Source organism: Pinus tabuliformis, chromosome 1_2 (genome assembly GCF_031772625.1).
Source record: "Pinus tabuliformis cultivar Carrire ecotype Pingquan chromosome 1_2, CPIR1, whole genome shotgun sequence".
Lineage (NCBI taxonomy): Eukaryota > Viridiplantae > Streptophyta > Pinopsida > Pinales > Pinaceae > Pinus > Pinus tabuliformis.
Window position 1 is genome coordinate 734,317,014 of NC_142298.1, and position 27,482 is coordinate 734,344,495.

The 27,482-nt window shown below is 39.0% G+C and overlaps 1 protein-coding gene across 1 annotated transcript in view; it reads right to left on the minus strand.

Moving 5' to 3' along the window:
• Window positions 1-24,418, minus strand: part of RAD9 (cell cycle checkpoint control protein family) — a 98,005-nt gene extending 73,587 nt beyond the window's left edge. The window contains exons 1-7 of the mRNA XM_089398165.1: window positions 24,263-24,418; window positions 24,060-24,168; window positions 23,702-23,953; window positions 23,424-23,539; window positions 22,999-23,063; window positions 22,594-22,877; window positions 22,292-22,448 (exon numbers count right to left, since the gene is read on the minus strand). Coding sequence (XP_089254291.1) covers window positions 22,292-22,448; window positions 22,594-22,877; window positions 22,999-23,063; window positions 23,424-23,539; window positions 23,702-23,953; window positions 24,060-24,168; window positions 24,263-24,418 — 1,139 coding nt within the window. The remainder of the gene's footprint in view (window positions 1-22,291; window positions 22,449-22,593; window positions 22,878-22,998; window positions 23,064-23,423; window positions 23,540-23,701; window positions 23,954-24,059; window positions 24,169-24,262) is intronic.
• Window positions 24,419-27,482: the final 3,064 nt, after the last annotated feature.

The following is a 27,482-nucleotide window of genomic DNA, read 5'->3' on the forward strand; positions in this document are numbered from 1 at the left end:
ATCCTCCTCTCTCCATTCTCGAACTCCCTCCATTTTCGACCTCCTCTCTTCTCTCTTCTCCACCTCTACCTCCCTCCATTTTTGGCCTCCTCTCTTCTCCACCTCTCCCTCACGGCAACCCTTCTTCACCCATTCTCCTCTGCCGCCCTTTCTCCCTTATCTTTCGACAGCCTCCATTTCTTTTCGGCCTCCCCCACCTCCTTACAGCGTACCTCCTTGGCCTGCTTTACAGCCTCCTCCATCCCTTCACGACCTCCACTCTTCCTCACCCTCTGCCCTCCTCCCTTTTGCTCTCGGCCCTCACCTCCTGGCCTCCATTCCCTCCCCTCCTTCCTCTCGGCCTTCTCCCTCGCCTCCTATTCACGGCCCCTCCTTCTTGGCCTTCCCTTTCAGACATACGGCCTCCCCTCTTCCCTCCTCTCGGCCTCTCTCTCTTTATTCTCAACCTACCCTCAAGCTTCCCTTTCTTCACCCAAATTTTCTCTCTAATTTCTCCTAAATTCTTCCCAGGAAATTTTTCCCAAAAAAAAATCAAAAAAAAAAATTATGAATTTGCCATTGGAGGACTTTCAGTGATTCGGGCAACATATCTCCAAGTGGCTTCAAGCCCTAAGGGTTGACTAATGCACACCCTCTAACCTTTCTTCATTTCAGTTATTTGATTGAAAGCAAGGTTAATATTGGCATAGATTTGAAATTAGTTGTTGTTTAGAAGCAAATTTAATTTACATCTTTTATCGTTGTACATTGCAGAAATAGAAGTTATCTTCAGTAACGTTTTGCGTGCTAATTTCTTAACATTGTTTCATTGTTGTTCAGTAATTTATTTTTGAGTTTTTTGATCAAATGGATCAGCAGATCAGGAATAATTAAACTTAGAAATTTTCTGAATTGTTAGTTATTAGTTTGTCAAGTGAAGTTTATGTTGTTATATATAGAAGAAATATGAATTTTGCATGGGTATAGGACTGTTGATTTCGAATATATTGTTGGCATTAACATTTGATTTAAGAGCAGATTACTAGACTCATATTTCATTGATGTGATCTGAGTTTAAACACTTAGTTTAATTTCTGAAATACATTTGTTTTTACATGCTCATGCAAGTAGAACTAATAATTTCTGAAATACATTTGTTTTTACATGCTCATGCAAGTAGAACTAATCTAATTTTACTTATGCATCCAATGATCTTTGATTGAGTACTTCATGCAAATGGATTTCTAAATTTAAAGTGTTTTATTTCTAGCATTTTACATTCCAGTCATGTTGTACATTTTAGTAATTACTAGTGCAAATTTTACATTTTACGCTGCTGGTATAAGTACTTGTTTTCACATTAGGATCATATTTTTTCTGAGCCTTAAGTTAAACACAGCATAACTCAAAATAATTTATATTTTAGGTCCTCATTTAACTAAAATTAACCAAGTCCCTGCATTTCACATAGCTTTAAGTTTTGCTTCTGCATAAAAGACAATCGAATCATTCAGCAGCAGTTTCCCATCCTTTACTTGGACTTTATTTCTTTCGCAAGATAGTTGACTCCACAAGGCACTGGTATCATTTTCCTCAAATTAAATTGAATCCTTTAAAATCTTGCATAATCTAAACAAGTATTGGTTGCTTACTTGTGTCTCCCAGATTGGTTGGTTCTCAACCGATCTTTCCTCATTCCATTTCCATAGGGTCTACCCTCCTTAGTCTGCTATTGGGAGTCAACTCAAACGAAGTAATTGGGGATCAGTGTGACAGCCCCCGATCTGAGTTGTTGTCGCGATGCCTAGACATTTTGTGCGACAGCAATGCCCAAAACCAGAATTGGGGTCCACAGAGGGAGCCTGACAGAGACATAAGGGCCAACCCTTAAGAGATGATTTTAGAGGGCCTCTATACATAATATGGCATGCTTAGCCCTCAACGCTAGCCCTAGGAGGGCTCATGCATGCATGACGTCAACGTATCTTTTATTTCGTCTCACACTTGTGGGTTAGAATTGATTTATTGCATTGGCTATTATGTCGGCTTGTGACCTTCATTGTTACTTGCACATTATTTTATTATTTTAAGGGGCTAGTAGGCTAAAGTAGACATTCAACCTCCTCATATAAATAGAGGAGAGTTCATTTGGTATTGGATGATCACATCACTCTTGGATTTTCTACCTTCTTGTGCACTTTCAGCCTCTTGTACTTGTGGAGAACTTGGATCTATTGATGCATTTTGATATTTGGAGCTAAATCATTGTGCTTTGGAGCTATTCTTTGGATGAATGGATGGATCTTTTGCACGTTATCTGGTAAGTGCACTTAATTATTGAATATCTTTCCTTCACATGTCTAATGCATGGAATATTGTTGATTCAAGGCATTGCAATTGAGCCCTAATTTGTTGAAGCCATATTGAATGTTATTCTAGATGATCTATTGCATGCATTACTCATATATAACATGTAAACGAATGTCCTAGTGGTGATCTTTCATTAGCTCTCCCATGAAAATTCCATTTTTCCATTGCATAGATAATTACTTTAAGTGTTGGTGTTAGGGCATCAAAATTTCGGCCTCCTTAGTGACTATTTGGCAAATGTAACACATCATAGACTCCATACTCCCAAGGAATAAGGGACTAGTCCATTTGGTTGGTGATCAAACTCTTTTTTAATCCATATTTTTTCTTTCTCTAAATTTGGCCCCTTCAATTCCATGTGAGCTAACTAGACTTGGTGTGAATCCCTAGGCAAGGGGAGTTTCTGGGATTGGAGAGCCTAAACATTAAGGGAATTACATTTTCCACAAAATCTATCCTTTTGGTGGGCATCCAATTCAGTCTTGTCCATAAATTTTCTTGCCCTAGTTGTTTGCCCTAAAGAGGAACCCTAGCCTAGTTTTACTTCAACTTAAGGGCTCCTTTAAAGGTTTCATGAGCCTTGGACTTGCTAATATACATCGTTGGAAACCTTTTCGCCTAGCCTTGACCTTTGGTTAGACCAACGTTGAATTGATCAATCAAACCTTAGGCCATATGCTTCATCAAATAGTCTTCTATCAAGAAAGTGAATTGCCTCCAATTAGAGCCTTGAACCTAAATTGTGCCTTTCTTGTAGAAAGCCTTATTGTGCCACCTTGTACCCTAACCATAGAATATCCATTAAGTGACTTTCTCACATACAACTACTTTTCCATCAGTGAAAATCCGTAAAGAGCAAAAGGTTTTTCTTGTGGTGACAGTGGACCACTACCCCATTGTTGTCTCTTCTAGTGTTAGCCTTGTAGGGTGCCCCTCTACAAGGCCTGCTAGATTTTGTGGCAACAAGGGGCACAAGAATACTTCACACAAAACTCACCTTCAAATGTCTAACTAGATCAAGATCTGTAAACAAGCTACCTCATTTGTGTTGGGGATAATTAGGTCAACAACCCTATTAGGTGCTTCCATCCCCAAATGGGAGTGACATGTCCCAGTTCAGTGCATCCAAATCTATAGATGTGTGTGATAATGATGGTCATGGAGTGGGAGAGAGTTCAAGGAAGGTGCCAAAGCCATGAGATCAGCTAATGAGGGTCCAACTTCTGAGTGTGATGATGTAAAGAGGGAGAAATCGTGGTGGGATAAGTTACCCCTTTCCTCGGCTTGATTTTCCCACTCCTTTGGTGTGTCTTTTACTTTAATGATTTGTCCTTATTTGGTGCATAACTTACGAAACCAAGCTTTCTTTGTGATTTTTCATTACCCCCTTAAGATGGAATAGTTTCTTGCTCATTAGGGTTGGAACATCCAAGGGTTTCTTTATTTGAGATGAAGCATTGAATGCTCGAGGAACTGGGTGATGGCTAACGAGGGGTGTAGAGCTCATGCTAGGTTTTTTCCCAATGTTAAATTTGTCCCACCAATCTTTTGCATTTCACATTTTCTTTCATTGTGGCTTTATATGCTTTTATCATTCTTTCAGCTGCATCAAACTTCGGGGCCAAGCTTTCATACACTGCCTTGAGGATGTCGATATAGGGTGCCAATCCTAATGACTGATGACTACCAACCTAAAGAATGGAAATAAGAATGGGGAGAGATGGAAAGTGGTTAAGTATGGACTACCTTGGACACGCTATACCAATCAATGCCTCCCCAGTAGTGCCATTCCTATACCATAAGGACTCAGAGGAGGTTCCACTGGACTAGAGTCAAAGACTACCCTCCCAAATGAAGTTCGGAACAAGGATACAATTGAGATCAGTGAATATGAAATCGTCAAGTTTTCCTTGTGATCCATATTACTATGCCCATAACATTAAATGAAAGCACATAATTGTTAGAATGATTCGAGCACCCATCGAGACATGACCTACCTTCCTACAAGAAGAATGTCAGATGGCAGAGAGATCTTAATGAAGCAACAGATGGAGAACTCTGACATAATGTGTGAAAATTTCTGAATCTACCACATCAGAAACCCTTACTGCAATATCTGGTTTACTATCTCCTACTTATTCTTTTCATTAGCAAGTTAGTTAACAACATAAACATCAAAGTAAACACAAATGCAGCCTTCACAGATATACAGATCAACAACTGAAATAAACTAAGAAAACACAAGGGACACCGTTATTTTTGGACAATCGTCCCCGAAAAAACCCAATGCGGGAAAACTAGTGCAGCATGTATGAGGGTTTTATTATTAAGCAAATTTATGAATACAACTCGAGTGCCAGAAATGGCTCACCCTTCAGAGAATATCCTCAGTAGTAGTACCTCTATCCAGAGAGGTATTCTGGCAAATCAGCAACCGGATGATGAACCACACAGTGACTCTGATTGTTCCTTGTGCTGGACAGCGAAAGCTGCTCCAAGCACTCCTCTGGAACTGTGTCACCCTCTCCTTGTTAATCTACTCTTAGTCTTCCCCATAGAACCTCCTCAGCGCAGCGTCAGCCTCTATAGCCCTCTGCATTGTCTGCGTCTGCCTCTGCGACTTCTGCGTCCTCTGCGTTGGCCTCCTTAGCCTCTGCGTTGGCCTTCTTAGCCTCTGCGTCAGCCCTCCTAGGCTATGCGCTGCCTCTTCTGGCACTTTGATGCCTCTCTGATACGTATTCCTCAGCCTTGGATCGAAATCCCTTGCTGAACTGCCCCTCACTGCAACTGATCACTTGTTTGATTTTCTCAGCGAACCTCGCCCCAGAAAATCAAACTAACTGATCTCTCTTGGTGTGTCTCCAACTAACCCTCAAGCCTCCTCTTATACTTTTCCTCTTGACGATTCAACAGTCGAGATTAAGTCCCTAATCAACGGCTAAGATTAGATCTGGCTTCATCCTCGTTATTTAGAACTTTCTCACCCATATTATATTGATACACATTAATATTTTAATTTTCCTAAGTTTAGACTTAGGAACTCCATTAAAAATATTAATTATTTTAATATCTCTTCATCCGGGTGGAATTTCTCCAAACGATTTCTAGGTCAACATAATGGCTAGAGCTTCGATGCTACCAAAAATCAACATAATGTTGTGTTGACTATCATAGGGTTGTCTGCAGGCTCACTGTTGGATGAGGATACAAAATTTCTAAGTTGGGTTACCCACCAGATAGTCCCATTTTCAAGTTCACTATACTACCAAAATCGTTCCAAAAACTTCAACATATCGACATGTCAATATTCAACATAAAACCTATAACCTAGGGCAAACAAAACCAGAAAAAATAAACATCAAAGACTACTAAAGTAAAAAAAAATCTAGTGGTAAACACAAAACACAACTATAAATTGTTTTAAGACCAATGAAAAATGAAAATAAGAGGCAAGCAACATGCACTTTGAAAACCCTACATGAAACAAAAAACTAGTTAATAAGGTGAAATTTTAAAAAATACAAGGGTTTTGAAAATATCAAAACTATCGATAGATAGAAATTGATCCTTTCTCCTAGGAAAAAAAATTGATGGGATGAGAATGATTATTTGGCCCTTCTAGGATTGATTGTTGGGAATGGTAGACTTCTTCCCTCTCAATCTCCAACTGCTGCAAAGATAAATGAGTAAGTAAAATCCAAAATCGCTCTTTATGAGGGTTCAATAGCCTTTGGTGCATGTGTGCACAAGTCTATAATTGTTTTCTCCAAATGTGGATAAAGAGTTACTAATTTTTAGATATAAAAGTGAATGAATGATTAGATGATTTACATTGAATGGGACCCCACATATAAATATAGCCTAAGGAATGCCTCCTTACATTTTAATGAAGAGTCATCTTTTTAATTTTTTTAGTTATTGATATTTACACTTATAATTATCTATTCCTCTCTTTACATTTTATCTATATAACATTGCCTTCTCTTTCATAATTGTTTTGTCCTCAAAGAAAGACTAATGAGGAACGTTGTTGGATATATTTTTCGTCTCTTGTAAAGTCAATGTCACCCACCCAAAAGTGGGTAATCCTAAAGGAAAAAAATTTCTCATTTGGACAACCAGCCAACTAGCAGCCCTCCTGTTAGAAAATCAGAAAGGCAGAAAGATTTCCTTTATGTTGATAATTACTTGTGAAATTCTTATGTTCTTATTAACTTTCTTGTGTTCTTCTTTTGTCTTAGTTCATCAAGCAATTACCAATAACCATAACACGAAGATCAAAGACACCAGATGTAGGCAGACAGTTAGGGCAAAACCCCTATCCAGGGGAAAACCCAGTCAACAACTCTTCCTTTAATAGTTTCACGAGATGATCCAAGACTCCTTGACCTAGACACGGACTTCCTCCAATCACCAAGTCAGACCTTCCTTTCTTCTGCAGATGATAACTTTCCAGCAACAATTTTGACCTAGCAATTTGCAGCAGCAGAATTTCGATCTCCCCCGCAACAGAACTTTGACCTAGCACAGAACTTCGACTTCTCTAGCAGCAGATTTTCGACCCCAATAGTAACACAGGAACTTCGTATGAGTGAGAGAGAGAGATAGCCCAAAACTTCGACTTTTATCCTTCTTCTACAATTCTCCTTCTTCTCTTGATATTTCGCACTTTTCTGCTTCTACTGCTTGTATATCGCACTTTTGTGTGTTCCTCCTCCAAATGAATCGAACTACATTGTATTTATAGCCTCTTCTAGAGTTCGAATTACCCTCATGGAGGTCGACTTGATCAGGTAAGGGCCGAATTGGTGTGGAGGTAGCAAAAGACTTATTTTACTCAATAATAACTCTTTTGACATGATTCAAAAGCCCAAGAAGGGTCTCATTAAATGGACAATGACTCTAATGACTTAATATAAAACCTAGAAGTCCTCAATGGGGACTTTGACCTAAAGCATGATGACCCAAGCATGAAACCCATGCTTTAATAAGTCATAATAATAATAATAACAAATTTATTTTTCTTTCTTTTAATAAATACATTTCATTAAATATAATTTATGAAGACCAAACCTAGTTACATTCTTCAACACCTACATTACTCAATACATGATGATATGCCATATTCGTTTGTCATTTGCATTAGTCAGACACCTCTCACCATCTAACATCCCTCTTGAAGTAAAGCGAGTCACGATTCAGTAAGTACTTTAACCATCTTGCAGTCATGTGCTTTTACTTGATGTTTTGGGCATTCTAACATGAATTAAGAGGTGATTTGAATGGTTGACCAATCTTGACTGTAAACCCATTCTCTCACTTTACCTGGGATGCTAGTTCTTGACCCTAGTCCAGTGGGACCTCCTTTGAGACCATAGGGTTATAAGGGGGGCACTACTGTTGGGTTGTGTTATATTCTTTCCACAACTAGCCCACATAATTAACCAGGGGGTTAGAGTTCGCCCCCCCTTCGTTGCGCCAATTGCGTAGCAGGGGGTCACAAGGGGTTTGAGGGGTGCAGGTAACCCCACTCTATGGGGTCCGAGGCAGCACCCCAGAAAATTTTGGTTTTGGAACCTATGTTAGGTTGGGCATACCCACCTATGGTTTTGTGCATGATTTTCGCACATGTTTTTGGACGCGATGGTTTTCGGTCCATGGTTTTGGACGCAATGGTTTTTGGTCCATGGTATTGGATGCTTCGGCATGTATAAATATGTATTATAACATTGAAATGAATATAATGAAAAATCACGCTGGTAGTCCCGGTTTTGGGATCCAGGGAAAATCTTTGTGTATATGTGTTTTATGTGTTATGCTCTCGCATTGTTTATTTTATGTGTTTTAGAATTCGTATGCAGGTAATTTCTGTACGGGGTTAAAACCCACAATTACTTGAGAGACTTAGATTGAAGTAGTGTGTCCATGACTTTTCCATACTTACCATTTTCTATCATTTCCCAAATTTCATCTCCATTCTTTAGATTTGTGGTCATTGGTTCATTAGGATTGTCACTCTCTTATCCCATCTTTGAGTTTGGACTATAAATTTTGACGAGGAGGTTGTTGCAGCTAAAAGAATGATAAAAGCATAAAATGGCCACAATGAAAAAAAAAAAGTTAAAATGCAAAAGATGGCCAAGACATTAATCAGCATGTGGGTAAAAGCCTAGTATGAGCTCTACCCCCCCCAATAGCCATCACCCAATTCCTTGACCACTTGATGCTCCATCACATAATAAAGAACTCTTGCACGTCCCAACCATGATGAGCAATAAATTGACTTATCATTAAGGGCTTAATAAATGCTAAATCATTAAAAGCAAGCTTTAGCTCCCAAGTTATGCTCTCAATCGAAGCATTATCAAAAAGAAGGAAAAGGCACACTAAAGGGGTGGGAAAAGCAAACCTAAGAAAGAGGAAACTCATGCCTCAACAATTTCTCCCTCCTTTCATCTATACACTCAAGATAATGGACCTCCATCAACTATTCCCATGGCCATGGCACCTTGCCTTAGAGTATTTCCCCTCCATTAACACCTATTGACCACTAAAATTATTCCCATGGCCATGGCACCTTGCCTTAGAGTATTTCCCCTCCATTAACACCTATTGACCACTAAAACTATTCCCATGGCCATGGCACCTTGCCTTAGAGTATTTCCCCTCCATTAACAACTATTGACCACTAAGACTATTCCCCTAGCCATGGCACCTTGCCTTAGAGTATTTCCCCTCCATTAACACCTATTGACCACTAAAGTTGCATTTGAAGATTTTTTTGAAGACTGCATGCCCAAAGTACATTTTAGAGCATTCCAACACACTTTCAGATCAATCAGAGTTCTAGATTTCATCAGGGTTTTTAGCCCCCTTCTCTCTCTCTCCATTTTGTACTCAGATTCTACAGCCCTGCGGGGATATTGTAAACATGATGCTAGCATGATGAATAAAACCATGTAACAACCCTAGGTAGCTTAGGACTTTACTATCAAGTGAGCCCCCTCTAGGGAGTTCTTTTCACTCAACTAATTATTCGAGTTTTTCAACAATGAATAATTAATTGAGTTTTTCCTCCTAGATATACCCCCAAAGCTGAAGTGTGGCTTGATGGTAGAGCCTTGGGTGAGTCCTAGTGTCTAGAGTCAATGTATATTACCATGCTAGATCATTTGTAAAGTTTCCCAAAATTTGATTAGGTCCAAGGATTATTTTTTAATTATTAAAAAATTCTCGCAAGACCGGATTTTTAATAAAATTTTGAGGTAAATTGTAATAAGTGATGTCTAGAGAAGTTGTAGGGGGTATGAGTAATAAAAATTAAACCTCCACACCTCAACTTTCTACTAAGACACTTTGGGGGTCATATTATGTGTTTCTAGCCCTCAAAACCCACTTTTCCTAAGTCTAGGAGAAAATGTGGCAATAAAATAGCCCAAAAAATAAATATGTGAAAAAATAAATAATAGTGCCACATGCCAATTGAGGTGGAAATGATGTGGAAAATAATCTCAAGTCAAAAGGCAAGTGTATGGGTGATTAGGCACCCACATCACCAAAGAATTATTGCACATGGGAAAATTGGGTTAGTGGAGCAATTTGGGGTCGAATTATCCATTTGGCAGCTCGAATTCCCTTAAGGAGATTAACGCATGTTTGAAACATTTGGTGGGATTTTAGTTGAGAAATTTGGGGAGATATGTTTCCACCAAACATGACACGTGTACGTAGCCTCTTCTTCTAGCTACACGTAGAACAAATTTGGCACCTATGTGTAGTCGGTTTGGAGCTCTATGCACAGCGGATTGGGGTTTGGTTTTGTAATGGTGGCATCACACAAGATTGTGGCAATTTTGGATTGATATTTTCATGGGAGTTGGCTCCCTTTCCACCCAATACACTCCACACAAGGCACAGCTAGCAAGAATCTCAATTTTGGCACATGGGAATGAGGAAAAAACACTGCCACATCTCAGATTTCGACCTCTACACTTGGCATTGGCTCTCTTATCATCAAATTTGACTTGGCATTGAAATTTTACCCTTCTCCACTTGTCAATTGGCTCTCACGTTGGGATTTTCTCCCATCTTTCTATTTAAATGAGCCTTGGGCTCCTCATTTCATCATTATTAGACGAGCTATTGGGCTAGCGAAGCTCTGGCAAAATTTGTAAAGTATTTTCATTGTTCAATAAAGCAAGACTTTGGGGGTTACTTTGATGTGATGTTATTCTTCTCTTTTGAGGTAATATTATCTTAATCATGTGTTTCATGTTCTATACTTGTTGAATTTGAACTTGTTATTTCATTTACCAAAGTCTTGGATCAATTTTTGTAAGTTATCTTGCATTAGTTTTTGGCCTAGAGGACCACTCTTGACTGAAGAGCACTAAAGGTTTTTGGTTGAACCTTTAGCCTCTTCCCTCATTGTGTAGTCTAGTCCCTTGTGAAGCTAACAATTTCTTTCAAGTGTGTAGAAAATTTTATGTTTTTGGGCAAAGCTTGAACGTGGGATAAGTCTTCGGTTGGATGAACTCACTCTCAAGGCAAAAGATGTAAGAACCCACATCAAATCAAGTTTCTCTCAAAGGTTGATCCAACGAATTGAAAGGGAGCCTCCTACCCTAGCTCTCTAACATATTTCATTCTCAAATCAAATTCCATTTGTTACAACTCATGCACTATCATTGATCGTATCTAGCTTTGGGGGCTTGTTGAAGGATTTAGTCCTTCTTGCTTGCGCAAGGGAGGAATGTGAGTTCCCTTCTTGTCTCTTGCAAGTTGTACTCTAGTTGTATATTCTCTTATTGTGACTTATATTCATCTCTTGATCTAATTCTCTTATGTTTTATGCTTGCGTAATCCTCAAGGAGGCCTAAAGATGTGGTTTGAGGCGCCATTTGAAGGGACTTGTTGGGGGGGGGATTAAAGGACTAAAGAGCTAATCATTTGAGCCTTTTCACCTACCAAAGCTCGTGCTTAAAACCACACTCTTACCCTCTTCCATTTTTGAAGGATTCCTCTAGAAGTTTGAGAAAGTTGAGCCATCGTGTTTGATCCCTTTGAGGAATGCGAGTTGCCTCGTTGAGACACTCTTGAATTGTAACATTGCAATAAAATTGTAGTTTCTCATTCTCTGTATTTTGTATTCGATCTTGAGGAAGAGTAGTTTGCTCTCTTGAGCTTGTTGTAAACTCTCCTCAAGCCTCAAAGTCCCTCATTTCTCTATAAGAGGGATTCTTGTCTAAATAATAAAAGTATATATTGTGTCTTGAGGGAGCTTGGGGATTTCCCCTTGGCATCCCAATCTCCTAATTAAGTAGGAGGTAGCATTGGTGATTGGTTTCTTGTTTTGCATTTTCAAGTTTTCCTTTCACTCTCGCAAGTAGCCTAGATCCATTTCATTTCACTCATTTACTTTCTCAAGTCCCTCACTAATTCACACTTTTATTGGTCTAATTTGGCACTTGCAATTTGCACTTTACATTGCTCATCTACTCATTGCAAATCTAATTTATTTGCAGCTGATCTAGTCCATTTAAATGTTGATAATAGTGTTATTTCATTTTCTCATTTCATGGCTCTCATTAGTAGTTCTTACTATTGACATGCAAAGTCACTTTACATGCTAATGTGGTTTCCATTTTGATATAATTTTCTGATTTTGTCATGTAGTTTCAACTAGTATTTTTCATCATAAGTTCATTTCATCTTCATACAAGTATAGTGTAATCATTTGTTGATTGGTAACTTTATGAAGTTATTTTGAGCCATCTTGAAATACTACTTTTACTTGCAATCAACTTTGATCATTTACATTTCACTTACACTTGCAATCCTTCTAAAATTTACCTCCAAGGCATAAAGTCTTGGTTGAATAGACTTTAGGAAATCTTCTTCAATTTTCCCAAATCTAAGTTTGGAGAAAAGGTTAAAACGCATGACCACACAATTTAGGTGTTGGTATAGTCCCACATTGGAACGATGGCATGCGGATTGACTTGAGGGACTAGGTGGATACTCGTTATTGAAGCTAAGATTCTCCACTTGTGGCCCCTTGAAACAACCTCTATTCATACAAGGGTGAAGGATTTGTTAAGGAGTAACACTTTAGATAGGCCTTTAATAAAATCAACCAAGAACACTTACTTCACAACTCGCCTTTACAACTTTGGGTTACCTTGCATGCAATTGTGATCATTTCTTTTAAGCTCTTTCTCAAATACATTGGATTGTGAGCACTTGCATTTATTTCACTTGCAAGTACTTCATTCACAATCTTCTATCTTGATAGTTCATGCTTATGTTCTTATCCTAAAATTCCATTGGATGCTATATCATTTACATTATATGTGAGCATATTCACTCCCATGTACAAGCCTTATTTTACTTGCAAGTTCCATTTTCATTTAAGTTTCTCATCTTTTTCAAAGTTGTTTCTAATATCTTGTAATTGTAGTCTTGATTTGATTTACTAACACTTGTCTTGTAGCTTCTCATTTCATGGTACTTGTGTGTCTTGAAAGCATTTCCATTATCGCAAGTATTATCATTTACCTTTGAGAATATTTCATATCATTTCTTGCAAGATTATATTTATTGGCACTGGTCTACTTACATCAAATTTCCTTGCATGATATATTGTTGAATCATTTTGATCTATTTACATGTTGATGTTAATTATATGAGTTGTCTTTAGTGAGACTTTTTGGAAGCTTTTCCGGTGGGTTTTCCTGGTCTAATTTCTCTAAAATCTGGCAGGAATTTGTTGAAATCACAAGCTTGATGGGTAACCCCTGCACAATCGAAGTGCCCGAGGGGTTTTTTAGGGTGCTTAATCCATATATACAATCAAAAAACCAGTTTAAATAACACAAATCAAGATTTCACCTCAAATTTTTCCACCGGATTCTGACACCAGAAAATCCAAAAAGTCGCAAAAGACAACTCCTTAATTATATGCTCATGATTTATTTATATTTGCTAGTTTAATTCCTTACTTCAAGCTACATTTCAAGTCTTTGAATGGTTGATGCTTTAATTGGTTAACTAACAATCTCCTAGAACGGTTCACCCCCCTCAGCTTTAGCTAGGAGAGAGCCTAGAAGGAGAGAATTGGGATTACGTGACAGCCCCAATTTTGAGCTCTGCCACCAAGGCCACACCTAGTGGGGTTGAGGATTTTTCCCACAATACCTTAGGTGTGTAAGAAAGGTAGCAACACCACCATTATCACAAGCACCAATGGATTACAGGGTTGACCTACGACATGCCACCTCCCTTAAGGGTTGAAAAGACCTAATAGGATTAACCATCTAGCCATCCCTAACACATGTAGGGTACACTTTTATTGGATTGGTCTAGTTAGATATTTGAAGGTGATTTGAAGTGTTATTGTGCCCTTAAAAATTAAGTATGGTCCATTATGATGCATCTATGGTCATTGTCCCTAATGATTGGTGGTTTTCACTTGATCTTGAGATAGCTTTGCCAAGTGAGTCTTCACACAACAGCTTAGGCCTTTCCGAGCCCGGCACATTACCCCTCTCCATCACACAGCTTGACCAGACCATTTTTCACCTTCAAGAGAGTAGTCATGACCTTGCCGATGCAGTGCTGCCCCTCCAGAGAAGAGCGTTGGGCACTTTCATGATTCCAATTGATGATTGACAGCTCAAAGCATCCCCAGATGTCAAAACACTGAGCTCCTCTTGCTTGGTGTTGGATTTACTTGATGTCATACCCAACGGACCCAGAACACCCCTAGGTTGGCCTTTACACTGTTTGATGGGAGTTGCTTGATCAAAAGTCCAGGTAATGATGGCCATCCCCAAGATGAGAAGGGAGGGCATGTACTTGCACTTCGAGCCCCAACAATGGAAAGCGATGATGCCATGTCAACCATTTAGCCATTGAAAGGGTGACATAGGACAACCATTTAGCCCTTTCCAGGTATTCCTCTACACTTAATTTTTCAAATTCTATGTCTGGTTCATGATAAACTCAAGGTAAATCAAGGATGTTGATATTATTGTTAGGATAGACATATATATATTATGTAAATGAGGACCCTACAACCAAGGAACTATTACTTCCCCTTGGGGGCTGGAAGCACCTAATAGGATTGACCTTTAGCCACCTTTATCTAGGGAGAAAACACCTATGTGAGAACAGGGTCCTGACATTAGAAAGGGATCCTTGTTTGAAGTATTAATTTTCCCTTAACATTCAAGTTTGGTTCACTTAGATTCATTATTGATCTTCGTCCCTATTAACTAGTTGCTTTCACTAGAATCCATGTTGTTCTTGTCAAGTGGTTCAGAAGCTCAAGCCTGGGCAACTACTCTATAGGTGCCCAAGCCCTTCAAAGGAGTACATTGGCACAAACAAGTGAAGCATTGAGAGTCAAGAGCCTCCTAGCAACATCATTGGATGACACATATCCCAAAGCACCTCCAGCACCCAGGACATTGGTAAACTTTGACCCAGTTTTGAGGACTTCAAGATGACACAACTGGACCCAGCATGCCCCCACGTTGGCCTTGACACAACTTGATGGGAAACAAATAATTCAGAGCCCAAATGAGGATGGTCTCACACTGACAGACTAGGGAGGGTTTGTTGCACCAGAGGAAGCCCTAACATTGGAGAAGAGGAGGCCTCATTTAGCAGTTGGAGACCCATGGAGACAGCCCACTTTAGATGACCATTGGAAGAAAGAATTGAGGGAGACTGTGTGTGATTACATATGTAGATGGTAGTATGATGTTGATATCGCCTTCAATGCTTCCCGTTCACCATATTACAAGCCTATGTTTGATGCCATATATGCTGCTGGAAAAGGCTTCAAAGGCCCTACTATGCATGAGATAAGGGGGTATCGTTTGCAGAAGGAAATTGCCTCCATTAATGAGTATTTGAAAGATTTCAAAAACTCATGGGCAAGAACAGGATGTACCATCATGTCAGATGGATGGACTGATCAAAGAAACCGTACCATCATAAACTTTCTTATCTTCTGCCCACAAGTAACCATGTTTCTAAAATTAGTTGATGCATCTGATAAGGTAAAAGATGGACAATTGTTGTTTCAATTATTGGATGAGGTTGTTGAGAAGGTGGGGGTGGCTAATGTTGTTCAAGTCATCACAGATAATGCCTCTGACTATGTTCTTGCTGGTAAACTGTTAGAGGAAAAACACAGAACCATCTTTTCGACCCCATGTGTTGCAAATTGCATAGACCTCATGCTTGAGGATATTGACAAATTAGATTAGGTCAAAAACACTGTAGATCATGCCAAAAGCATAACAAAATTTATCTACAACCATTCATGGATTTTGAGCCTAATGAGGAAACACACAGGGGGCAAGGATATTATTAGGCCTTCCATTACTAGATTTGCTACTCATTTTTTGACATTGCAATCTATGCTTTCACAACATAGAAACTTGCAAAAGATTTTTTCCAGTGAAAAATGGAATCAAAGCCAATGGTCTCACAAACAGGAAGGCAAAGAATTGAAAAAGAAAGTTAATGAAGAAATATTTTAGCGAAAGGCAACAGAGATTGTGAAGCTTGTTGAGCCACTGGTTAAGGTGTTGCAGTTGGTGGATGGGGAAAGATTGGCTATGGGCTTCATTTATGAGGCTATAGATTAAGCAAAGGAGCAAATAAAGAGGGCATACAAGGATAAAGTGGCTAAGTATGGGCCCATTTGGGCAATCATTGATGAAAGATGGAACAATCAACTCCATCGCCCTATACATGCAGCTGGGTATTTTTTGAACCCACGATATCATTATAAAGCTAAGGAGACAGGAACTTTGAAGGGGGAGGTTAGAGATGGATTGATTGATTGCATTGATCGCATGATCCCATTGGAGTGTGATCAACTGGAGATACACCGACAGGTCACAACCTTCAGCAATGCCTCAGGTACCTTTCGAAGGAACCTAGCAAAATTGCAAGGGAAGCAGATGAGCCAGGTAAACAAAAATTTCAATTTTCAAATTCTTAATACTTATTTTGTTAAATCGTTTATAATTTGAAAGTTGGATATAATTTGTAAGTTTGTTGAGCTAACTCATTACACTCCTATGTTTTTTGCAGCACAATGGTGGGAGGCTTTTGGTAGCCATTGTCCCGAATTGCAGAAGTTTGCAATTCGTATTTTGAGTCAAACTTGCAGTGCTACTGGGTGTGAGTGTAATTGGTCTGTCTTTGAGAGGATTAACACAAAGAAGAGAAACCGTTTGGATCAAAAACGGTTAAATGATCTAGTCTATGTCCAATACAACCTTCGACTCAGACGCAACCAATTGTTGAACAAAAGACCTGATTCAAATCCCATTGTGTTGGAAGACATTGATCCAACATCAAATTGGGTAGTGGAGAGTCATCCAGCAGAGTTTGCTTCTAATGGGGATACTGATTATGATTTACGGACGATAGCATCACTCGAACATAATATTCAGTTGAATGCAAATCCTGATCCACTTGTACCAGCCTCAGCCTCAGAGCCAGCAAGTCCTCCAATTGCAAGTGCTTCCTCTGCTCAACCACGACAGAAGCGTATATCTCGTCTATCTCATCTTGCAGCTACTGCACAGTCGGCTAGTGCTACCACTTCTATAGTTGCAATTGGAGATGATGAGGAGGAGGAGCCATGGGGCCCCCTATCTAACTCTGATCCAGAGGTTGATCCAGGTGATCTTGGCTCCTCTAGCAGTAGTCAGTAGTACTGGTCACAATTTACTTTTGTTGTAGAGGCCATTTCTAGCCTCCTTGGTTATGTGTTTTTGTTTTTATTTCTATATCATCATCAAGTATGTAATGGACAGTGCACTGGGTGCCATTTTGATATAATGGATATATTCATGAGCCTACTTTGATCATATGTTGTCTTCTATTTATATTTTAATGTTGTGTTTGGAAACATGAATGAAAATCTTTAAAATTATGTTTTTTTATAAAATAAAAAAATATTTAATGTAATTTTTCAACAACCGAGTCATTGAAATCGAGCCGCCCGAGTCGATACCGAGTCGGAGTCGGAGTCAGAGTTGACCCTCGGCCAAGTCGGAGTCGAAGTCGGAGTTTTAAAACATTGCTCTTAACCTAATTTTCGTCCCCTTAAGGATAAGTTGCTAGCTAGGGCTAGGGCACAAAATTTGACTAGGGTTGAAGTCATTGGCTTATGGAAGGATTCAGCATTGGAAGGAGTGTTGGTTGCCTCAAAATCAGCCCCTTTCAATGGCTAATCTATCCATTTCAAAGCTAAATTATTTTTCCCTAGGTAGGTCTTGCCCTAGAAAAGCCCTAGTTTGCCCTAGGCTTCAACTCGGGGCTTGTTGAAGGCTTCTTGTTCCATAGATTGAGGGTATTCATTGCTTGGAAGCCTTTTTGTGGCCTTGTGATTCTAGGCATCCTTTTCGTCTTGCTTTTACCCATGCCCTAGATCACGTTGTGCCCTAACTAGGCACATTCAAGGATGTGAATTGCCCTATCATGCTAGTTTAGCTTGTTCTTAGGGAGAGTTGTCCCCCATAGCCTACCTTGTCAGCTTATCCCTTGAACTTAGCATACCCATCTAGGTAACCTACCAAAGGGAAGACTCCCTACTGGTGAAAGTCCACAAAAGAGCAGGAGATAGTGGCTATTGTGACAGTCGACCACACCTCATATTGTTGTCCCTTGGTCTAGTTTTTGCCTTGTGAGCTCCCCTGACAAGACCTACTAGATTTTGAGGTAACAAGGCCTACAGGGAAACTCTTAATGTGTAAACCCTATATTTAATTTCTCCCCTCACAAGAGCAATAGTTATGGTTTTTGAAGTGGATGCCCTAGGCATCCCCCTTACATCATCAATATCATTCCTTTGAATTTGTGCCATAAAGACTCCATTGAACCCTATTAGGATAAGGAGCTAGTCTAACAGTGTGTTGATCACCATAAAACTCAATAAAGCCTATTTCCTTTTCTCTCTCCTAGACGGCTAGGGCAGCTTCTAGGGTTTCTAGGCAGATTTGTGCATAAAGTGTTATTTGATTGCATGTGGGTGACTCATAATTTAGGAATTCCCTCTATAAATTGTCTACAAGCAAAATCTAGCATTGGGCATGGTCTAATATACCTCAAAACTGCTGACATCACTACTTTTCGTTGTTGTTTATGCAAACTTAACAGCTATATAACTATATGCCCTAGCCTAAACCTAACCTCTATTAGGTCTTGTTTCTTTCTTGTTAAATAACATTTTTAGGCCTTTTCTAAGGCTGCTATAAGCCATTGGATGCCATATTATTGAACGTCATCCAAACCCTAACTTATACCAGCCAACTTAGTGGTATAAGCTTAGAGCACTTGTGTCATAGCATAGAAAATATAGGCCAGCTTTGGCTTTGCCGGAGCTCTACCCAATAGACCTTTAAAACTCATCACCTTGAGCCCTAGTATTAGAGTATCTTTATAGGTGATTTAGGGAAGCCTCCCTTGTGGTTTAAATCCCACTAAAGGGCAGGAGGAAGTTTGTTGAGGTGACAGTAGCAACTCTTCCTCTTTGTTGCCATAAGGTCTGGCCCCTCGCCCAGTGAGGCTTTGTAACATGCCTGCTAGATTTTGCAACAATAGTTACCTGAGCTAAAGATTAGGGTTTTCAATTATTATTAGTGTTGGGGGTTTTGGACAATTATGTTCTCTCAAACTCTATACAAGGGAGGTGAATCTCATTGTAATTGTGTTAAGTATTTCCTTAATATAATACTTTGTTATTGGGTGTATCTCCATCTCAACCCTATCTAAGGTTTCAAGATTTAGCAATTTAGCTTCTTCGTAATATGGTGTCAGAGCAGATCTAAGTAATCGATTGCAAGGTGAAGAGGATCCTCTAGTCACCATTCAAAAAGCTATCATTTCGTTGTACAGAAGAACAGCCACCATATCAGTTTGGAAGAGCCACCTTATTAAAGAATCGTTGCAGGTTGGATAAGTAGCCATAAATTAAAAGGTCAACAACCAAGAAAAAAATCATGCAGCCACCATTTCATATATTTTGAATTTTGGGAGCCCTAAGGGTTAGCTCAATTGGTCAAGGTCCCGTTGCTAAAGCACCTTGCCATTGGGAGGACACAGGTTCAATTCTCCTCAACGCCCTCGAGGTTAGGCTCAGATTAGTTTGGCCTGAATTTTGGGGATCCACAAATTTTAAATTAAAGGTTTGACTTTAAAGAAAAAAGGCCAGTCGTCATATAATTTCCATACATCTGCTGTACAGCCACCAGTTTGCCTCGATGCAATCTCTGTACATCAGCCATCAAGTGTTAATTTGCAGAGTTATTTACCAGTATTTTTCATAATATACAATCAGAATTTCTGAAGATAGAAATACCTCTAGAAAATTTCAATCACCAAAATTTCCATACATGGTTAGTGAAAATCCAGATTTAGTTGATCAACAAAAACTTGTGGGGAATAGATGCAAATAAACTACAAGAATGGCAGAGCAAAGATGATAAAGCCAGAGCTATTATTGACCTTTCTCTCTCATACTCCAAGTTGCATCACGTAGATAAAATCTAAGACAATCTGAAAAATCTATTTGGAGCAAAGGCAGTGAATGCAAAGCTTTCTTTGAAGCTACAATTATTCAAATTCAAGATGTCTTCCATCGTCACTATGTCCAGTCGCATAAACCATCTAAGATCTATCATCAAACAATTAGCTGAAGTCAAAGTTACAGTAGAGGAAGAGGATGCCAAAGCCATGTTGTTAATCTGCCTTTTCAATACAACAATGTCATCTATACTCTCAGTGAGATGTCTGGACTCTGCACACACTCTAGAAGACACGATTTCATCTCTCTTGGCCAAGGAAAAGAGAGCAACTGCAGGAGGTTCAAAAGGAGATTCTCAACTAGAGATAGCACTATACTCAAAAGAAAAGGATGGAAAAGTTAATGACAGGTAAGAGTCAAATTAAGTGCCAATACTATGGAAAAACAAGTCATACTGTGATTAGTTGCAAAATATTGCCAATGATCTTCTCAAAGAAAAGCTTAAAGAAATAGCAAATGTAGCCATCGTTGGAGATCCACCAAATACTTACAGTGGTGATGACCCTGTTGAAGAACTAGCGTTGCTCACATTTTAAGAATCCCATAAGTTGAAGACACTGAGTGATGCAGTGGAGAATAAATAGATGTTCAATAGTCCAGGATGCTTGAGGATCAAAGTAACTATATATCATTGGGGTTATAAGACATCAATGAGGGATAGTTGTTCAATAGTCCAGGATGCTTGTGGATCAAAGAAACTATATCTAATTGGGGTTATCAGACATGCAAGAGGGATTGTTGTTTAATAGTGCAGGGGAGATTCGGGATCTGAATTTGATACCATACCTTAACAAGGATTATAAGATATTTTATACGCAAATGATGTCCAACAATGCTAAGAACTTGGATTACAACTAGGAGACTATACCTTACAGAGGAACACGGAACAACTTGAAAGGAGTCTTACTGGTTCAAGCATTGTTTTCAAAGCAGAAGCATCCGAAGAATGTTTGATTCCACTGTTTTAGTTTTCAATAAATGTGTTTGCAGTCTGTGTGTTTTGCTTTCAGTGAATTCTGTTTTCAATACTGTAAGCCTTAAGAGAAGGTGTTAGAATATAAGGCTTACCTGCGTAATAAATTCACTTTCCTAAAGTTAGGATTTTCAGTTATTACTAGTGTTTAAGGTTGTGGACTACCATGACCTCTGGAACTCTATATAATAGAAATGAATCTCATTGTAATATGAAGTATTTTCTTCATATAATGTTGTGTTACTGTGTATATCTCTATCTCAACCCTATCTAGGTTTTTGGGATTTAGCAATCCAGCTTCTTCATAATAAAGATCTGGAGGACCCTCATAAGGTCTGCCGTTGAAAGGTAAACACATCTTTTAGGAAAAAAAGCTAACCATCCATTGTCGAGGTAACAAAATAAAGTGGATGATCCCACTAGTCTATGTAGAGATGGCAAAAGCTTCTCGGATCACATAGAAGAAGAGACACCTGAAGATGAAGTGATCCTCAATCTCAACCTCCTAAAGAGAATAAAGCCAACAGATCTTATCCTCTTGAGGGATATGCTGGTTTGACTCTATAAGAAACTGGTGAGAGCATGCTTTCAACTGGCCTAGTGAGAACTGAAGACCATGAGACCAATGTTATTGTAAGTAGCTGAGGCAAATAATAAGACCATACAGAATCTGTAAGTGCTCCACATAGAAGCCCAACTTTGGCATAAGGGGTTGGGGAGGAGAGATGCATGTGGCCCAAACGTATTGTTGATCAATGTACCCCTTATCACCATAAATAATTTCTCCTTTCAATGAAAGAGGCTGGGGGAAGCATCCAAGGAGAACTTCTAATGCAAGGGATGATCAATGGAGATACCCACTAACAGTAAAAATGGTAAAGCCTTGGAATACCAACATTGTTTCCAACTTGAGAGCCCTACAGAAGAAAACTCAATGGAGGAGCAAAAGCTAGAAAAGGATACCTCCTACAACCGGCATCTTCGTCAGCGAAGGACTGGAGCCTGTGTAGAAAGGAGGTGAGCCCGAAAATACTCTCACAATGCAGGAATGATCTGAATGACAGGTGGATGGAATTTTGCAAACAGAGATAGCAGATGAAATCACCTATTAGTACTGTTAAATAATTCACATATGCAGATTGGTATCTAGTATAACAAAATCTTACAACTAATTAATGCATTTTTACAACTCGCAGTTGTTTTACTGATCAACATCTAAATTATAGAATCATCTATTTCGGTTGTCAAGCATTCTATGTACAGTAAATATCTCCATCATCTCATACAATAAGGTGAGATTGAAAACATTGAAATTGCAGCATAATAGACTTTGTACTGGTATAAACTTAGGATACTGTTGTGGTGTTCTCTCTGGCACAGCTTGTCCCCCAGCATGCTGTTTAAGTGTTTGTTGCCTTTGTATACCTCTGGGAATTTCTTCACTTGCATCAGCACTGTCCTGCATCAGCTGCCGACTACGTGCCTCCCTGCTAACACTTTTGGTACCACTACCTGCCCAAGAAGGGAGTCTGAATATCATATACAGTTGGCAATCCATAAACTAGAACCAATGAGATGCTCTAGCACTTTCACGTATGTCCACGGTTGTACATAATAACATAACTCAAAAACCTTTTCTCTAGCAGCTAGTACACACCAGTAACATTAGACCAGATTTTGGTATGATCAGAAGGTGGTTCTGAGCCAGATGAAGGAACAGCTAGCCCACATCTATTTTGTGCAGGATTATGAGGTGTACGAAAGCCTTCAGACCCTGCTCCATGAGCATCTTGTCGTGAGACACCAGGTCCCAGTGGAATTTGCTCTACGTTATTTATTTCTCTGAGCTGTGAAATAAGCATGGTTGCTAACACAAGTGTAGCATCAAAGTCTGCACTTGCTGCATCATCCAAGCCAAATTTGGGCACTAATAGGATAGGCCTGAAATATTCTTATGAATAAAATGTCAAATTATAAAACAGATGAGTTCAGGAAAAAAGATCTAACTTTAAACAGAAATTGCCATGCTAGAAAAGTAAAACAAAGCACTAATATAGCTTACTCGCCCGCTTTTTCAAAAAACATATGCATATCAGCTTCACACCCTTCACAAAATGTAAGGAATGCCTGCCATTTTGAGACAAAGGATTAGGCCACTGAATCAGGACCCACTAAATTGGAATAATTTAATAAGCAGGTAAGTTCCCGACATATATAACAGTCAACAACTTTACTAGCTGTATAGGAACTTATAACTATGGATTTATGTGTTTGAACTTTGAAGTCAAAATTCTGCTCTTAGCAATAACACAATTTTGTAAATGGCATTATCTAAAATACATGGATTTCAATATACTGAACCTTATCAGCATCAACATCACGTTTTCTTGATTCAGAATGCTGCTTAAACACTAACCAAATAGACAAAAGCCAAAATGCATTGACAAAGTGAAACATAAGCCTCGTGAGAAATAAAATAAGTGGTACCTTGAGTTCTTTCACACTAAATGTTACATCAACTGGACCACCCCTGTGGTGATACTCCAGTAACTCCTCTGCAGGATCAATCCAAAGCTGTGTATGCAACGCATTATCACTGTTTTCTGAATCCCGAAAGGTCAACAATATTATACTGATGCTCAAGGACGAAGACTGGGCTTGAGAACATATAGCATCAAGGCAGAGTGCATAAAACATCTCCAGTCTAACAGTGCTATAAAAAGTTGACATGGAAAGATACTAAGAGTAAGTGCTCAACTTCAAACCTTTAACAGGGTCTATGTAGCTTCTCAGTTCAACGGCTTTCCCTTCTGTAGTAATGTCAGTTTCTGACTCTGTTGAAGTTGGCTCAGTTGCAATAACAGTTATTTCTTGAAGTGAAGATTGGAAATTGCCTAGCAACCTGTTCAGATCGCGAGGCTTTACGACCAGATGGCTGGGAAAACTGGTCCTGTCGAGGGCCAAATGTTGAATATCAGGTTGATAATTGCAAGTAATCCAGTAAGTCTTCCTGATGCCTGCATGAAGTGGTCAACGACTGAGAACAACAGTAAGACTGCTGCAAAAATCATTTGTTTATATACATAGAAAATATGCAGCACACCATGAAATTTTTCAACAGACCATTTATGCAGTCCAATGTCCACTGCACCTTTGTAGCCTCTGCATCTGGCAATAGTATTGATAAACGCTCCAGACTAGTTGGAGGTGTCCTAAAAATAGTCAAAACAGCCTACATTTTCCTATTAGTTATGATAAGCTAGGTTTTATATTTGCCACAACTGAATATGTATTATTACACAAGCACCAAAAAAGATCCTTCATACCTTCAGAAGCACACTGAATTGAGCTTGGACTGCAGAAAGTCTGTATGCATCAAAAAATTGTGCTTTGAATGTTATTGCAAGAAATGCCGACCGAGAAGAATTGAGAGTCCGAAAAACAATCTGCCCAGTCAAGATCAATAGTGATATCAAGAACATAAAAATATTTCACAAGACAACAGAACAGTATAATGTACGTGTCTACATGTTTCCCACTTCTATGACATTGCATTTGCATATCACCATTTTTGCTATATGAAATTGAATTTGAATATCGCCAATTTTGCTTGTCTAAGAACTTTCAAGCATGTCACATGAATTGTCAAACACTTCATTTAGATGCAGTTCTCTTTCTTTTATTTTCCCGTTGTATTAAACTCATGAACCAATTCTGTAACTACATTTAGAAAGCAACATAACCAAAATACCTAGATCTGCTGCTGTTCTCGTGCAGGAATTACTTTCACTAAGGAAATGGTATAGACAAAGCAGTAGAAATTCCTGGGAAATTTTTCCTAGATATTTCCTGCCATTTTGTACAGGAAATCATATTTCTACATTTATTTTCAATTTTTATCTAAATTAAATTTCCTGGATGTTTCCTGGCATTCTGTACCGGAAATTTCTATTTAATTTTTTTCTTATAAATTGTGGGTGGGCCCTACATGCCATAATATGTGAAACGAAATAGTAACACAAACAAATATTAAAACATCTATTTTTTCTGAGAAGGTTCAACCCCATCAAATCTATCTTTTGTATGAGCAATAACACCCTGCCTGAGGATTTATCTTACAATCATTCCATAGATACATGGAGAAGCCATACAGTCCATACAGCAATATAACTGTTGGGATTTCACATGGATAGCCATCATAAATATATCACATAATCAGTTCCTAACTTAGCTGATGTACCCATTCAAAGAAAAAGAGAATTACACAAAAGAAAGAGTGCAATATTTGATAGGTGCCCATAGGCTAAATCACTTTTTAAAGAGAGCAATAATAAGATGATGAATTACAAATGATTCGTGAGTGTCTATTTATACACTAAGAATTAGGGTGCCCTCCCCAAGAGAGGTTATAGGCCTACCTAATGAGTACGTCAGCCCTACCCATAATCTGGAATTAAAATAATAATCCTTACAAAGTGAGCTCAACCATGGCCAAATGTGAAGATTACACCATTCTTAACACCCCCTCTTAAGCTCAGCAAGGGGTCACAGAGAAGAATGATGAAATACCCAGCTCAATACAACCAAGAATGAGTTCTTGAATACCCGACTTGAATATCACTGAAAGTGGGTTTATGGATATTGTTGCCTCAAAATCTAGCAGGCCTTGTGAGCGGGCCTCACAAGGCAAGAACTAGACCAAGGGGCAACAATATGAGGTGTGGACCACTGTCACTACAGCCACTACCTCCTACTCTTTTGCAGACTTTCACCACTAGGGAGCTTCCATACAGTAGGTCACCTAGAAGGATATGTCAAATACAAGGGGTAAGGTGATAAAACAAGCTTAAGGAAGACAACTCTACTTTAGAATACGCTTGGCGAGTCTCCAATATTCCCGATTAGGGCACAATGTGACCTAGGAATCGAGAAATAGTAAGGCAAAAGGATCAACCTAGGGTCACAAGGCCAAGAAACCGCTTCTAATAGATTAATATCTTCAATATATGGAACAAGAAGCCTTCAATAAGCCCCAAGTTGAAGCCTAGGGCAAAATAGGGCTTTTCTAGGCAAAATCTACCTAAGGCATAAGACTTTAGCCCTAACATGGATGGATTAGCCACTAAAAGGACTTAATTTTGAGGAAACCACCTTTTGGACAAGTGTTGAATCCTCCCAAATGCCAACGACTTCAACCCTAGTTGAGATCCGTGCCCTAGCCCTAGCTAGCGACTTATCCTTGAGAGGTCGAAATCAGATTTTGGAGGAGAAGATGAGATTTTAATGTAAGTCTTATGGATGACCAACAAAGTGACCAAGGCCAGTGCCTTATCCTTGGGTGATGGAGTCTATGGGAATGTAAAATTTGCTAGATCTTGGCAAGGAGTAAGGGAATAATGAAACCCTAGATTTCAAAACCCTAGCTATCACTTTTGTGAGGGAGCAAAGTCAATGGGGAGAGCTAGTTGAAAGATTCACCCATGGGATTGTCATTCACATTCTATAAGTGAGTAATGCATGCAATACTATCATCTAGAATCCATAGAATGATTTTCAACAATAAGTAGCACAATCGAAACCTTAGATAATCAACCATTCCATACATTAGACACAAAAGGCAAAGATTTATCAAATCCAAGGTACACTTACAAGATAGAATGCATGAACAAAGCCTTTATTGCTCCAAAATGACATATCCAAAGCCAAAGAAATAACTCCAATAGCAAAAATTCACCATAGATCACATTTCCACAAGATACAAATCACAATTCAGCTAGGTCGAATTCTCTAAGAGGGCCGAAAAAAGTCACAAGTGATGATGAACAATGAAATCAACATATGACAATTAATTATGCTTAACAAGACCCCTAAAACAAGTTTGATCCTTATATGTACTTGGGTTACAAGCCAACCCATTAGCTAACAACAAAATGAGCCTAATTTGCCCACACGTGTGAGTCGTAGCTTCCTTTATTGTTGACACCATGCCTAATTTAGGCTTTAAATGCCATGCCAAAGTGCAATGAGGTGTCCAAACATGTGCAGATGCCCATATGATCCAAAATTTGAGGGTCGGCCCTCAAATTCACCTCAATATCTCTTGTGGGGTCCCAAGATCGAGTTGGGGTGCCATAAAATGGTCACCATGGGTCTCCATCTGTCAAACACGGCCTCCTTCTCTCTACTGTTAAGGGTTACTCGGGTGCAACAAGCCCTCCCTAGTCTCTCTGTTGAAAATCAGATGTTTTATGTTGTAACAATTACTTATTCCAAAAATTCTTTTTGTTGCAATATTAGTTAAGCAATTGCAGATAGAACATAAACCAAATGCACAATTGAAGACAACCAAGAACAAGATAAGACAGAGAATTTAGGTCCAATGACCAAGGGAAAACCCAACCAGATTCTTCTTCTATTAGATATCAATTGTTCAGCAGAGATACAAAGTGCAATGAAAGATCAAGAGAATGAATAAGTTCACCCAAATCTGAACATGTTGTAGCATGAAGATCACAGGTAGCAACAGCTGATGCAAACATTGAATCA